At 33.2% G+C, this 14,517-nt stretch overlaps 2 protein-coding genes across 3 annotated transcripts; one reads left to right on the forward strand and one right to left on the reverse strand.

Annotated features, from left to right (window-relative positions):
• The first annotated feature begins 982 nt into the window (after nucleotides 1-982).
• On the forward strand, nucleotides 983-4,001 carry LOC107921225 (flavonoid 3-O-glucosyltransferase). Of its 2 annotated transcripts, XM_041074725.1 has the most exons (3): nucleotides 983-1,065; nucleotides 1,184-1,690; nucleotides 2,959-4,001. In XM_041074725.1, exons 2-3 carry the CDS (start codon nucleotides 1,195-1,197, stop codon nucleotides 3,828-3,830), a joined length of 1,368 nt encoding a protein of 455 aa, XP_040930659.1. In that variant the 5' UTR covers nucleotides 983-1,065; nucleotides 1,184-1,194; the 3' UTR covers nucleotides 3,831-4,001. The 2 variants fall into 2 exon arrangements, with proteins under 2 accessions (XP_040930659.1, XP_016706620.2); XM_016851131.2 differs by lacking the exon at nucleotides 983-1,065 and having other exon boundaries at nucleotides 1,075-1,690.
• Nucleotides 4,002-6,436: 2,435 nt separating this feature from the next.
• On the reverse strand, nucleotides 6,437-7,224 carry LOC107921317 (uncharacterized). Its single transcript, XM_016851220.2, has 2 exons — nucleotides 7,057-7,224; nucleotides 6,437-6,757 (listed from the first exon to the last, which is right to left on the reverse strand). The coding sequence occupies exons 1-2, from the start codon at nucleotides 7,105-7,107 to the stop codon at nucleotides 6,437-6,439; spliced, it is 372 nt and encodes a 123-aa protein (XP_016706709.2). The 5' UTR covers nucleotides 7,108-7,224.
• Nucleotides 7,225-14,517: the final 7,293 nt, after the last annotated feature.

Genomic DNA, 14,517 nt, shown 5'->3' on the forward strand with positions numbered 1-14,517 from the left:
AACATAAATTGAAAATATGGACATCACATATATATATAATAATAATAGTAATTACATGTTATTATTTGCTATCATAAAAGGTTAGCACAAATTAAAAGTCATCTAATTTGGTTAAAGTTTATTAGGTTTTAGTTATTAAATAAAATATGGGTCAAATATGTGTAGCTACTCTAGTAACTAATTTCTAATTGATGATGGGCTAGCTAGAAATTAGGGTCAAAGTACAAAATTATGATCCCCAAATTATACATATGTAACTTTTCTAATATCCCATCTTTAAAAAAGAGAGAGCCACCTTCTTTGATGGATTCAGGAATGCTTTCCCATTTAGTTTTGTTCTTGATTTATTCTTAATGATCTAACATGATAGATTTTAATTTATTAAGTTTTATATAAGATATTGTTTTACAATTCTAACAAGTGACCAAAGAAATAAACGATAAAAGCTAAAATTATTATTATACTTAAAGTAAAATATCAAATTATTAGAACTCCTTTTTAGCACCTAGACAGCACTAATTCAAATCTAGCATCTCTTCTCTCCTCTATAATAATAATAGTAATAATAATAATAATAATAATAATAATAATAATAATAATAAAAGTAACATATTTAATTATTATGTTAACACGATAATTCATTATCAATATCTTATTTATAGTACATATATTTATATAAATATTAAAAAAAATAAATTCATTTGTGCAATACTTTTAACTGTTTTGCGGGTAAAGTGCAATTAATGATAAAATTAGGAAAAAAAATTATATAAAATTATGTTCTATATTATTTCTATTTTTTTAATAAAAAAATGATAAATTAAATTTTTTCTCTTAATTTCTAATATTTTTAATTAGATTTAAATTCTTTTAAGAGGAAAAAACTAAAAATTAAAAGAAAAAAATCTAATTTAATGAATAAAGATAATATAAAATCACACTTTCATACAAATTAAAATAGTTAAATAAATAAAACTATAAGCAAACTATTATTATAAAACTAAATGTAGAGCATTAGTTGTAGAGTAGTTGCTTTATATATTTATATGCAAGAAGAAAGTTGATGTACTGTACTGTATACACCGCACCATTTTTCTTTTAAAACCAAACAATTTTAGTTTCGGCCATTTTGGATATGAATAAATTCACTCAATCTGTGACATAGGAAATCTACTTTTTGCAGGGACAAAAACAATGGAAAAGTATAAGAAGGCTTCAAAGCACATAGCAGTGATGGCCTTCCCTTTCGGGACCCATGCAGCCCCTCTTCTCAGCATCATCCGTAGGCTATCGGAGGCTTTCCCGGCCGCCATGTTCTCTTTCCTGTGCACGGAACGATCAAACAGCTCAACGTTTCCCAAAGGTCATCAGAAGCATGACAGCATAAAGCCTTTCAATGTATGGGACGGATTGCCGGAGGGTTATACGTATTGCCTAAAGAGGAACCCTCATGAGCCGGTGGATTATTTCCTCCAGGCGGTGCCCCAGAATTTCAAGGATGCCGTAGATGAACTTGTGGCGGAAACCGGTAGGCCGATTGATTGTTTGATAACAGATGCGTTTTACTATTTTGGGGCTGATATTGCAGATGAACTGAAAGTCCCTTGGGTAGCGCTTTGGACGGCTAGTCCTCGGGCTCTCTTCTCTCATGCTGAGACCGAGTTTTTTCGCCGCCACGTAGGGATCAATGGTAAGCATTTATATATTTTAAATTTAACTTAACCTACAGCTGATGTAATTTTGGTTTATAATTAAAGGTAGTAATATTATTAAGAGCCTTTTACATATACACACTAGATCTTTATATCCAGCTACGCCCAGTAAATTCAATTTTAAACGGAGAATACAAAATATAATAATTATTTAAATATTTTTATATTTTATATAAATACATTCTAGTAATTATAATACATTGAGATACAATAAAAAAGGCTATATTATAAATTTTAAAGTGGATATAAAACATAACATGAGAAATGGATATATAATTGGTCCAGCCTCTTTAAAATGCATGGATCAATCCTTTGAAATCAATAATCTAAATAATATTGAGTAACTTGCTTGTGATTGTATTTGGTTACCTCGTTTAAATATATTATTTAAAAAGTAAAAATTTTAAAGTGCACCCTAATTCTTTGAATACATTATTTTTTTTAATTATAAAAATAGTCATTTTTGTTTGTCTCAAATTTTATTTTAGTTATTTATGTTTAAAATGTTACGTTTTAGTCACTTGGGTTATCGTTTTGTTACGAAATGGTATCTTTAAACTCTGTTACCTTCCTAACGACAGTCCTACGTGGTAGTTCATATGGGTTTTAAATGCCAACTTAGATGTCTAGTTGCTGAGATAAAATAAGTTTTTAATCAAACAAATTTAATTTGGATTACCACGTAAGCCATCCAAGTTGGTATTTAAAATCCATTTGGAGTGCCACATAGGACCGTCGTTAGGGAGGTAATGAAGTTTAACAGTAAAATGATCACTTCGTAATAAAACAATAACAATAACGTAAGTAACTAAAATGTAACATTTTAAATATAAGTGACTAAAATATAATCTGAGACAAACAAAAGTAACTATTTTTATAGATTATTTTTTTTATGTTAGTTGTTTGATGACCTCGTGCATTGTACATTTAAGGAAAAAATATAGAAACGCAGTTAATGAATTTCAAATATGAGCTTTTAAAAAGATGATTGAAAAAGAAATTGTTAAATGAGTTTTATAAGGAAAAAAAATATTCAGACAGTTGCTTCGAATAATCACTTAAATTGATATATAAGCATAAAAATATTGCAGCCTGGGATGATGAAGCATTTTGCCTAAGATTTCTTTTTACCTTAACTATTGCTGGGAGCTGAATGGAAATATATTCTCATAATTTATATCTCACCATGTACACTATTTTCTTGACTCTCTGATCACCAAATAGTTGAAATCGTAATGTTTTGCAGATCCTGTGGACAAACCACTTGATTTTCTTCAAGGGTTTGCTAGTATACGTGTTGCTGACTTACCCGATGGAGTAGTGAGAGGGAACTTTGATGCCTCCGTGCCAGTACTGTTGAATAAAATGGGACTAACACTGCCACGAGCCGCCGCAGTTGCTGCAAATTCATACGAGGACTTGGACAATGCAGTGGTGAACATGCTTAAATCAAGATACAAAAGGTTCCTCAACGTTGGCCCCTCCAACCTGATAAGCGCTTCCCCCATTGATGACAGGCACGGCTGCTTGGATTGGCTGGAGAAGCACGAGCCAGCGTCGGTGGTATACATCAGCTTCGGGAGCGTGATAACACCACCACCCCACGAGATAGGAGCATTAACTCAAGTCCTGGAGGAAAGCAATTTCCCATTTCTTTGGTCTTTCAGGGGAGATGTTGAGAAGCAATTGCCGCCAGGGTTCCCCAAAAGAACCAGCTCCAAAGGAAAGATAGTTCCCTGGGCTCCTCAGCAGAAAATATTAGAGCACCCATCTGTTGGGGTTTTTGTAAGTCACGGTGGATGGAATTCAATCTTGGAAAGTATTAGCGGAGGGGTGCCCATGGTTTTCAGGCCATTTTTTGGTGACCAAAAACTGAATACTCGAACTGTTGAGACAATATGGGGATTTGGGCTGGGATTAGAGGGCGGAACGCTAACTAAGGAAGCCACAACCAATGCCTTGAACTTCATATTGTCCACCGAAGAAGGCAAGAAAATGAGACAGAAAGTTGGGGTCCAGAAAGAGCTTGCTTACAAGGCTGTACAGCCCAATGGCAGCTCTATTGAAAATTTCAAAACGCTGGTAGGAGTCGTCACCTGTCACCACTACTTGCCATAAATGTTCTCAGCCAACAGTTTGATACAAGTGTAGAATAATAAAAGAAAACTTCTCAAGTTTATTGGATGCTAACGTATTGTTATATACAAGCAAGGAAAGAAAGTAACAGAAAGTAACAGAAAAATAACTACTAACTGACTAACAAGAAATTAATTTAAAACTATATGACTAATAGCCCCCTCAAGCTGGAGAGTGAATGGGAATCAGTCCCAGCTTGGACAAAAGAAGCTGGAAGGGAACAGCAACCAGAGCTTTGGTGAAGATGTCAGCAAGCTGGTCTTTGGAAGAGCAAGGAAGTAATTTGACAACACCGGACTACACTTTTTCACGAACAAGATGACAGTCGATCTCAATATGTTTAGTACGTTCATGAAACGTAGGGTTTGCAGCAATTTGGAGAGCAGAATTGTTGTCGCAAAACAAAGCAGTAGGCCCAGAAATGGACAGATGCAAATCAGACAGAAGAAATCGAAGCCACTGAATTTCACAAACAGTAGATGCAAGAGCCCTATATTCTGCTTCTGTGGAAGATCGAGACACGGTGCTTTGCTTCTTGGCTTTCCAACTAACAACAGAATCTCCATAAAATAGGCAGTAACCAGTCACAGAACGACGTGTGAGAGGACAACCAGCCCAATCAGAGTCACTAAATGCCTTCAGTGTAGGCGAAGAAGAAGCAGAAAAGAAAATACCAAAGTCAATGCATCCTTTCAGGTAGCGAAGAATGCGATGGGCAGCTTGAAGGTGAGTGACTGTAGGTTGGTCCAAGAATTGACTTAACTGTTGAACAGCAAAAGCAAGATCAGGTCTAGTAGAAACCAAATACAATAGGCGTCCAATAAGTTTTCTGAAAATAGTGTTATCAGGAAGCAATTTGTCAGAAGCATTGCGAGGGATTTTAGTAACCATAGGAGTTGGAACAGGCCTGCAATCTGAGAAACCAAAATCAGCCAATAGATCGAGAGCATATTTTTGCTGGCAAAGATGAATACCAGCAGAACTACGAGCAACTTCAAGGCCAAGAAAATACTTGAGATCCCCCAAGTCTTTGATGCTAAAGGCAGAATGCAAGAAGGCTTTTACCCGTGTGATTTCTTCCAAAGAATTACCAGCTAGAATAACATCATCAACATAAACCAATAAGGCAGTGAAAGAAGTGTCATCCTTTTTAACAAACAATGAGAAATCTGAAGTAGATTGAACATAACCAATAGAAGTGAGAGCTGTTGTGAGTTTAGCAAACCATTGGCGACTTGCTTGCTTTAGGCCATATAACGACTTTTGCAATTTACAGACCTTATGTGGAGTAAAGGAAGCAAAACCAGGGGGCAAAACCATATAAACTTCTTCAATCAAATCTCCATGCAAAAACGCATTATTGACATCAAGCTGGTGCAAAAACCAGTTCTTGGAAGCAGCAATAGCAAGCAATAAACGAACAGTAGTAAGCTTGGCGACAGGGGAAAAAGTATCAAAATAATCGACTCCCTCGGTTTGTGTAAATCCCTTGGCAACCAAGCGAGCCTTGTAACGCTCAATAGAACCATCAGCTCGATATTTCACTCGATAGACCCATTTACAGCCAATGGCAGTCTTGCCTGGAGGTAAATCCGTAATGATCCAAGTGTTATTTTGTTCAAGAGCAGAAATTTCAGCTTGCATTGCTTTTTGCCAATGAGGAATTTTACTAGCTTGTAAATATGTAGTTGGTATAGAAGAGGCATTAAGAGCAAGGGTAAAGGGTGTAGAGTATTGACAATGATTGGGAGCAGCATTGCTTAAAAAACAGTGATATTGGTCTAAATATGATGGTGGTTTCCTAAGGCGAGGTGGCCTAGAGGGTTGCGAGGGTACGGGAGGTGAAACCTGTGGTTGAAGTGGCAAATCATAAGTAATGGAGGGGTCAAAGGTTAATTGTGGGATGGAGGAGGAAGAAGATGGTTGAGAGGAAAAAGGAAAAACATACTCATGAAAATGAACGTTTCTTGAGACAAAAATGACATGAGTTGACAGATCAAAAAGAATGTAACCTTTGACATGTGGTGGGAATCCAAGAAAAACACACTCACGAGCTGAGGATCAAATTTGTGGCGATGAGCGGTAAGGGTGATTGCAAAACAAAGACAGCCAAAAACCCGTAGGTGCTGAAAAGATGGTTTAGTTTGGTATAAATGGTCAAAAGGAGTGAGGTTAGCTAAAAGAGGTGTTGGGGTGCGGTTGATAAGAAAAACTGAATGAAGAACAGCATGTCCCCAAAAATGCTTAGGTAAACCAGCATGAAATAATAGAGCTCGTGAGACATTGAGAATATGTTGGTGCTTACGTTCAACAAGACCGTTTTGTTGCGGGGTTTCAACACAAGAGGTTTGATGAATAACACCTTTGGAAGCATAAAAAGCTGGAATGGCAAACTCACTGCCATTATCAGTTCAAATGACTTTAATTTTGGATGAAAATTGAGTTTCAACAAGGGTAAAAAAATTCTGAATATGGGTACGAACTTCAGATTTTGTTCTTAATAAGATAATCCAAGTAAAGCGACTGAAATCATCAACAATAGTAAGAAAGTAACGATGACCAGTAATAGAAACAATATCGGTTGGGCCTCAAATATCCATATGAACAAGGGCAAATTTTTCATTGGATACAGAAGTGCTTACAGGAAAGGATATTTTCTTTTGTTTTGCCAAATGACAAGCTTTACAAGGTGCATTAGGTGATATGGACAAGGAAGGTATGTAAGGAGAAAGTAGCTTCAATCTGGAGTCAGAAAGATGACCGAGACGAGGATGCCAAATGGAACATGACGTGTTGGTAGCTGATAAGGCAATTGGTGTGGTAATAGAGAGAGTTTGAGCTGGTGAGTCCAAAATATAGAGACCATGTAGAACTTTAGCTGTACCAATCATCGTCAAAGATGGAAGGGCCTGTAAAGAGCAATAAGTTTTGTGAAAAGTAAAAGAGCAAGGTAGTGTAGTAGTGAGTTTGGTTACAGATAAAATATTGAAAGTAAATTGGGGAACATAAAGAACATTAGTAATGTATAGGCTATTACTAAAAATGACTGTACCTGAAATTCGAGCACAAACTTTGGTACCATTTGGAAGATTAATATATACTGGTTTAATGGAATGAAAAGAGGCAAAAAAAGATAAAGAGTGTGTAATGTGATCAGTTGCACCAGTATCAATGATCCAATGGTGGGGTTGAAAAGAAAAGAGGTTACCTGAAGATACAGAAGGCTGTAAAGGTAAAGAAGAGGCGGTATTGGTAACATGAGTAGGGGAGGTAGAAGATGGAAGCAATGTAAGGAGCTGCTGTAACTGATCTTGTGTCAAAGTAACAGGAGAATCAGGTGGCAAAATAGCAACAGACTGTGAAGCGTCCAAAGATGGTGCCTCACTATCAGTAAGTACTGCGTGTGCACGAGAAGTCCGACCACGAGACTTGTAACCAGGTGGATAACCATGCTTCTCATAGCATGTATCAACAGTATGCCTGGATTTGCCACAAAAGGTGCACTGCCGTGAGTCAGAAGCCGATTTCGGCTGAGATTTCCTTGAAGAAGGATGTTGGCGCAATGTGTTACTGACAAACAGTTAGGAAGAGCCAGCAGCAAGTAGGTGACGTTCTTGTTGAATAACCAAAGAAAACGCTTTGTTGATCGTAGGCAACGGATCAATGAGCATGATTTGAGAACGAACAGCAGCAAAACGATCATGGAGACCTTTAAGGAATCGAATCACATAATCATTATCATGATACTTTTGAAGAGTAGCAAAAACACCACAAGAGCAAGATGTGGGACAAGAACAAACTGGAATTGGTCTAAAATTCATCAATTCATCCCAGAGGATCTTTAACTCAGTAAAATAATCAGTGACTGAGCGATCTTCTTGTTTGAGTGAATTGATTTCTTCTTGAAGATCAGAAATGCGGAAAACATCTCCCTGAGAAAAACGTTCCCGGAGATCGCGCCAAACATCAGAAGCAAAATCAAGCCAAAGAACACTGTTCATGATCGAAGGTGAGATGGAATGGTGCAACCAAGAAAGCACCATAGTATTACATCGTTCCCAAGCTGAGTAAAGAGGGTCTGTTCGAAGCGGAACTGTGATGGTGCCATTAACAAACTGGAGCTTGTTCTTGGATAAAAGTGCCATTGTCATAGCTCGAGACCAAGAATGATAATTCGAGCTTGATAGGACGGGAGAAGCAAGAACCAAAGCTGGGTTTTCATTTGGATGAAGATAGTATGGACTAGAAGGCAGCATAGTATCATGAAATGCCATTGGAAGAAAAGGGAATCAAGAATGTAGATTAGGGAGAAAGCAAAAAATAACGTCTGATACCATGTAGAATAATAAAAGAAAACTTCTCAAGTTTATTGGATGCTAACGTATTGTTATATACAAGCAAGGAAAGAAAGTAACAGAAAGTAACAGAAAAATAACTACTAACTGACTAACAAGAAATTAATTTAAAACTATATGACTAATAACAAGTGCTTGCATGATTAAAATCTCTGGGCTAGCTCCATTTCAGAATCAAAGATGAGTAGTATGATTTTAGGTTCTCCCCAAGACTAGAGTCCTCCTTATATTGCTTAGTGTTTGTCGTTTAAGAGGTCTGCATATTATGGCATGAATTTCATTTTACATTATTTAAGATTTTGAATTTGTTTTGGTTGTTGAAGTATAGCTGCTTTCTTATTTTATTACACTTTTTTTTATATTAAGATAAAAGTATTACTCTGCAATAATTTTGAATCTAAAAGTTAACGGTGTTAAAAAATTAAATTGATTGATGATGTGATTGTTGGTCAGCCTTGACTAACATTGAAAACACTTTTCTCATGAAAAATAAATAAATGTGCTTTTCAAACCAAAATCCATACTCAACATATAATTTTTTAAGACCAATTAACTTATCAAACTAACTTTCAAATCAAACTAAAAGATTGAAAATTTTTAACATTTCATTTCCCAAAAACCAATTTGAGTGTCAAATTATAAATTCGCCTCACATTTATATAATTTTTTTTTGAAAAAGCACATTTATATAATTTATAAGGTATAAATATGATATATATTCAAATTAAATTATATAAACAATTTATATTACTTGTTTAAAAATATTAAAATTTATATATTATATGTCATAATATTAACAAAGAGTTATCATTTTTTTTATAATTTTTATTATTATAAATAGACCTGCTCATGGGTCAGGTCACCCGCCCAGGCCCAAAGACTTACTAGAAAAATGAGAGAATTTAGAAAAAAAAATACGAGGTACAAAAAATGGGCTTTGGTAAAATTTAACCCATATTTTCTCTATGGGTCAGGCCTTGGGCAAAATTTTTTTAACCTAAGTCCAACCCAGCCCAAATATATTATATTATAAAAAATAATTATATTAATTATATATGCTAATTAATAATTATATATATTTATATTAAATCACTAACCCAATAACAATTAAACCCATTATCCAAAACCTAAAAAAAAATTAAATATAACCCAACCCAAAATATAAAATTTTATAAATTTATTTAATACAATAAAACATTTATTATATTTACTTATATTTTTAATAAAAGAAAATATTTATTATATTTATGGTAATGATTTTTAATATAAATATTTTTTTATGTGTTAAAAAACTTTTATTTTAGCCTTTTTTTAGTGCACTTATTGTATTATATTTAAAAAATATTTTAAAATAAAAACTAATCTTCTAAAAAAATCAAATATGGGCGAGCCGAGTCAGCCCTGAGTTTATCTTTCTTAAATTGGGTCGGGCTTAGGCAAAAAAGCATGCCCATTTTTTGAGCTAGGCTTGAAACATATATGAAGAATCAAATCAAATTGGATCACCTCTATATAACCCTTTGGATTGTGGATGTTGGATTGAATTGGAACATATTGCTTACCTGCCAAGAGTCCATGTTTACCTTGTACTTTATACTTATATTGTATTTAGCTTATAATGTGGTTGTTTAATAGGGATTGATATAGATCTTTTTATGTTAGCAAGTCTCGAAACATTCTATATAATTAAGAGACTTGTATAGATTATAAGCACTTAATTTGTTCTTGTGAGGAACTTTAACTTATGAGTGCATATTGATAGCAAAACCTTTTGTGTTGTGGTTTTGCTTGCTTAATTCACACGGGTGAATTTAATGGTAAAAATATCAATCTTTAAGGTGCAAAAGTGAAAAAAATATCATTGGTATGAGATAGATTAAGATCACTTAATTCGGCACCAATTATTGTACCATATTACTTAGTGATTGACAATCCATGTGCTAATGTGAGAGAATGCCTTTCATCTATTAATCATAATTTCATATATAATTTAGTCAAGTTAAACTTTTCAATCTTAATTAAATTGCTTGGTCCTTTGAATGTACATATAATCCTAATTTTCTTCGATAATTTGACATACAATGTGACACTTCTACTTGTAGGAATTTCATCTTAAAGTTACACGTGATTAGAGATAAAATCTTGGCTCGTGACATAAATATGGACCAATCAATGTGCTATTATTTCTAAATATGAACAAGTTCCTTCAATTTTAGTATAGGTTGACAAGGTTAATTATCAATTTGAGTAGCTATTTGAGGAGTTGGATGGAAGATTTGAGAAGTTAGAAGGAGTTTTGACGGTAGATTTGAGATAGTTGGAATGGAGATTTGAGGAAATGGATGGAGAATTCAATACCCTGCAGGAGGAATTGAGTCTTGTAGGAGCTAAGTTTGATTCGATAATAAAGTAAAGTTTGTTGGTTGAGCATATTGGTTTGAAGGAGCCTCATCTTATGATGAGTTGCCTGTTATTGAACCAAAGAAAGCTTCCAATGATACGGCTACTGTCGATTCAACTGACATTGATTTTGATGATAACATTTTTTTTCTTAACTTTATGGCTGTTTAAATAAGTGGCGGAGCCGAGAGGCTGGCAGGGGCCCTAGCCTCCTAAAATTTAAAAAACAAAATCATTTAGGTATTTTATAATTTATAAAATTTTAAATTAGTAATGATAAAATTACACTTTAGTCCTAAAAATAATAAAAAAATTATTTAATTCTTTAAAAATGATAAGAATATAGACTATTAAAATAATGGAATTACATTTCTACTATTGTAAAAATATACAATTTAGTTCTAACCCTAAAAAAAATTTCTACCTCAATAACTAATTTAAATACTTTTGAAACTCATGCATAAACTTGGTTTTTGGTTTATATGGAGCTGTATAAAAACCTATTATTTTTTCACGCAAACTTTAGTTTTAAGTGGCATGTTATGTTAGTCGGACCCCAATTATTGTGTTTCTTTACATATTAATATCGTTGATTCAATTATTTTATTTTGTCTCGAATATTCCTAGATTGCAATTTGTAGTGGAAGTTTGAATATTAATAATTCCTTTTACAGTAGCTCAGGGTACTCAAATGATTTATTCAGTATTTTCTGTGAAATTTTCACTTCATTGATGTTAGCTTTAATGATCCTCCCCTTTGAATTTTAAGAATGGTGCTCTTTCCTTGATGGGATGTTAAGTTCACAAGCTAACCCATAAATGTCAATATAGTAATATAATAAAAAAATAAAAGATATTTTTATCACTTTAATATTTTTTAAACTTAAGCTTTTATATATATATATATATTATAGATATTTATTATATTAAATTTTTTTCACCTTTATTGTAGGTGTGCCATGAATATAGTCTATAATATATAATCATGAGTTCAAAAGAGCTTTTAAACTTATAAGAATACCCTTTATTTTTTATCTGATTATTAAATTCACATTCTAAAATTAAAAAATTGAAGTAAAATAGAATTTGTGATCATTATATATTTAAAAATAATGTAAATTATAATTATTAGTTAAAAATATTGTGCTAATTTTAAAATAGATTGATTACTTAAATATAACTCTAAGCATAAAATATAAGAAAAAAGATATGATAATTATAATTATAATTATTAGTTAAAAATTTTGATGTAAATTTTTTTTTTGGCTAATTTTATTGATGTAAAATAGAATTATTACTTTAATAGAATTCTAAGCATCTTAATTATCACTTAATTAATATATTAGAGTTAATTATGCTAATCATCTATTGTGGGTCGTTCCTTCGAATATGATACTAGTAGCTAGACCGGTCCATTGGTCAGGTCGGGCCTTGACAAAATTTTATGCTCGTTTGATAGGCCAAGACACGACTCAAAAAATATGTCTAAAATTTTGTCCAAGCTTGGTCCAGATAAAAATGTTAAAACTCGGGCTTGACCTGCCCATATTAAAATTTTTATATAACCTGTCCATATTAAATTTTTTATATAACTTTTTTCAAAAATAAAAAAAAAACACTAGAAACAGAAAAATAAATTAAAAGAAATCTTTATACTTAAATAATAGTAATATAGGTGTAACTTAACAAGCAAAGACCTCTAAAAAAGTAGCAAAATTAATAATAAAATAATAGTGATAGAATATCCAAACAATAACAACAAAACTGTAGCAACATAATAGTGAAATGACAGCAAAATAGTAAGAAAACAACAAGAAAATAGCAGATTTTTATTCTTTTTGCAAATTCTGGTTGGGTTGGGCTCGAGCCAAAAAAGCCTCAAGGCCCGACTCGTTTTCTAAATGAACATTATGTTTTTGCTCAAACCCATTTTTCATACCTATACTTTTTTCCATACTCTACCACTTTTTAAACAGACCTTCGAGTCGAATTGAATAACTCAGCCAATGAATAAGTCTAATATAGTCTCGCATTATAAATTTAATTTTCAATTTTTCATCATTTTCATCTATTCAAGAAATCAAAATTATTTCAGTTTTTCTCCACTCATTTCCGCAAAATTTTCAATATATGAAGTGCTTCGATCCATTCTTTAACAAACATAATTATCAAGTGATTTAAATATTTTAAAATTTTTTATGCTAAAAAATTACATCATTATTAAAAGTACATTGTTTTCTTTATATATATATATTACAATTTATATGGAAAATATAATAAAACAAAGTGCAATATAAAATGGACAAGAGAGAAAAAGACATAAATAAAAATTTTAACTTTCACATGGGATCCAATAAGCTTGTTTATTCCCTCTATTTATTGGGCCTCAATTACTATAGGTTATAAACATATAATAAATATAATTAAAGGACCCTATAAATTCTTTAGGAGTTACAAGAGTTACAAAAGAATGAAATTGGGGGGTTTTGGGAGTTATATAGGCATCCATTTATCAATAGATTTACAACACTCCCCCTTGGATGTTCGGTAATGGAAATTTATCTCGTTAAAACCTTATTAGGAAAAACCCTGTGGGATAAAAACCTAATTAAAGAAAAAGAGTACACAATCTTCTATTACAAGTTGTCTCATTAAAAATCTTTATTAGGAAAACCTAATGAGACAAAAACTTGATTAAAAGAAAAGAGTACAATGTGTTTTAGACTTTCCCTAATGGCAACATCACATTACATCTTTGAGTCGATGCATTCAATCTTGTATACTAGTATTTCAAACTAGAACGAATTTGTTGAACTTCTATATTACCTTTCTTCTCAATGTTATGAGTGAAGAATAATTTTGGTGAAATATATTTTGTTTTGTCACCTTTGATGTAACCACCCTTCAATTGAGTTATACATACTACATTATCTTCGTATAAGATAGTTGACATATTTTCCTGTAAAGGCAAATCACTTATCTTTTGGATATGTTGGGTCAATAACCTTAGCCAAACACATTCTAGGCTTGCTCCATACATTGTAATTATTTCTGCACGATTTGAAAAGGCGACAACTAATGTCTGCTTTGTTGAACATCATGATATGACAGTACCTCCACATGTAAATAAATATCCCATTTGAGATCGACCTTTATATAGATTCGATTAATATCTAGCATTAGCATAGTCGACTAATAGGGATTCTGAACTAGTTGAATAAAATAACCCCATATCAATAGTCCCCCCTCTGAGATATATAAATACATGTTTAATTCCATTCGAATGTCTACATGTTGGAGAACAACTAAATCTTGCTAATAAGTTTACAGCGAAAGCTATATTAGGTCTTGTGTTGTTTGCAAAATACATTAATGCCCCTACGACACTTAGATATGGTGCTTCATGTAACACCCCTTACCCGTGTCTGACGTCGGGACAGGGTACGAGGCATTACCGGACTTAACCATACACATACATGAAAAACCGGGCTATAAAATTGCATTCAATTTAAAATGAATCAAACACATGTACATTGTCCCTTATATGGGCCTACAAGGCCCAAAACAACTATTGGAAAAACTTCGGGACTAAATAGGGAACTTTAGAAGAGTTGAGAAATTTTCCCCAATACAGAGCCACACGCCCGTGTGAGACAAGGGACACGCCTGTGAACTCTCGACACGTCCGTGCCGGCCGTGTAACTCTCTGACTATGACGTCAGCACTAATTTAGGGTCACACGGCCGTATCACACGCCTGTGTGGCCAGGCCGTGTGGTCAATTAAAAAATAAATGAATTTTTCATAAAATGGTGCAAACTTCACAAGGCCAAAGTACACGCCCATATGGGTAGGCAATGGCTCTCACACGGCCAAGACACACGCCCGTATCTTAGCCTGTGTGTTTACTACTGG

The sequence above is a fragment of the Gossypium hirsutum genome, chromosome A08, assembly GCF_007990345.1.
Source record: "Gossypium hirsutum isolate 1008001.06 chromosome A08, Gossypium_hirsutum_v2.1, whole genome shotgun sequence".
Taxonomy (NCBI): domain Eukaryota; kingdom Viridiplantae; phylum Streptophyta; class Magnoliopsida; order Malvales; family Malvaceae; genus Gossypium; species Gossypium hirsutum.

Coding starts and splice junctions, on each gene's coding strand:
- LOC107921317 (XM_016851220.2), bottom strand. CDS start 7,107: ATGTTACCAATACCGCCTCTTCTTTACCTTTACAGCCTTCTGTATCTT. Junction 6,758..7,056: donor ACAGCCTTCTGTATCTTCAG/GTAACCTCTTTT, acceptor TGCTCTTTACAG/GCCCTTCCATCTTTGACGAT.
- LOC107921225 (XM_041074725.1), top strand. CDS start 1,195: ATGGAAAAGTATAAGAAGGCTTCAAAGCACATAGCAGTGATGGCCTTC. Junction 1,691..2,958: donor CCGCCACGTAGGGATCAATG/GTAAGCATTTAT, acceptor AATGTTTTGCAG/ATCCTGTGGACAAACCACTT.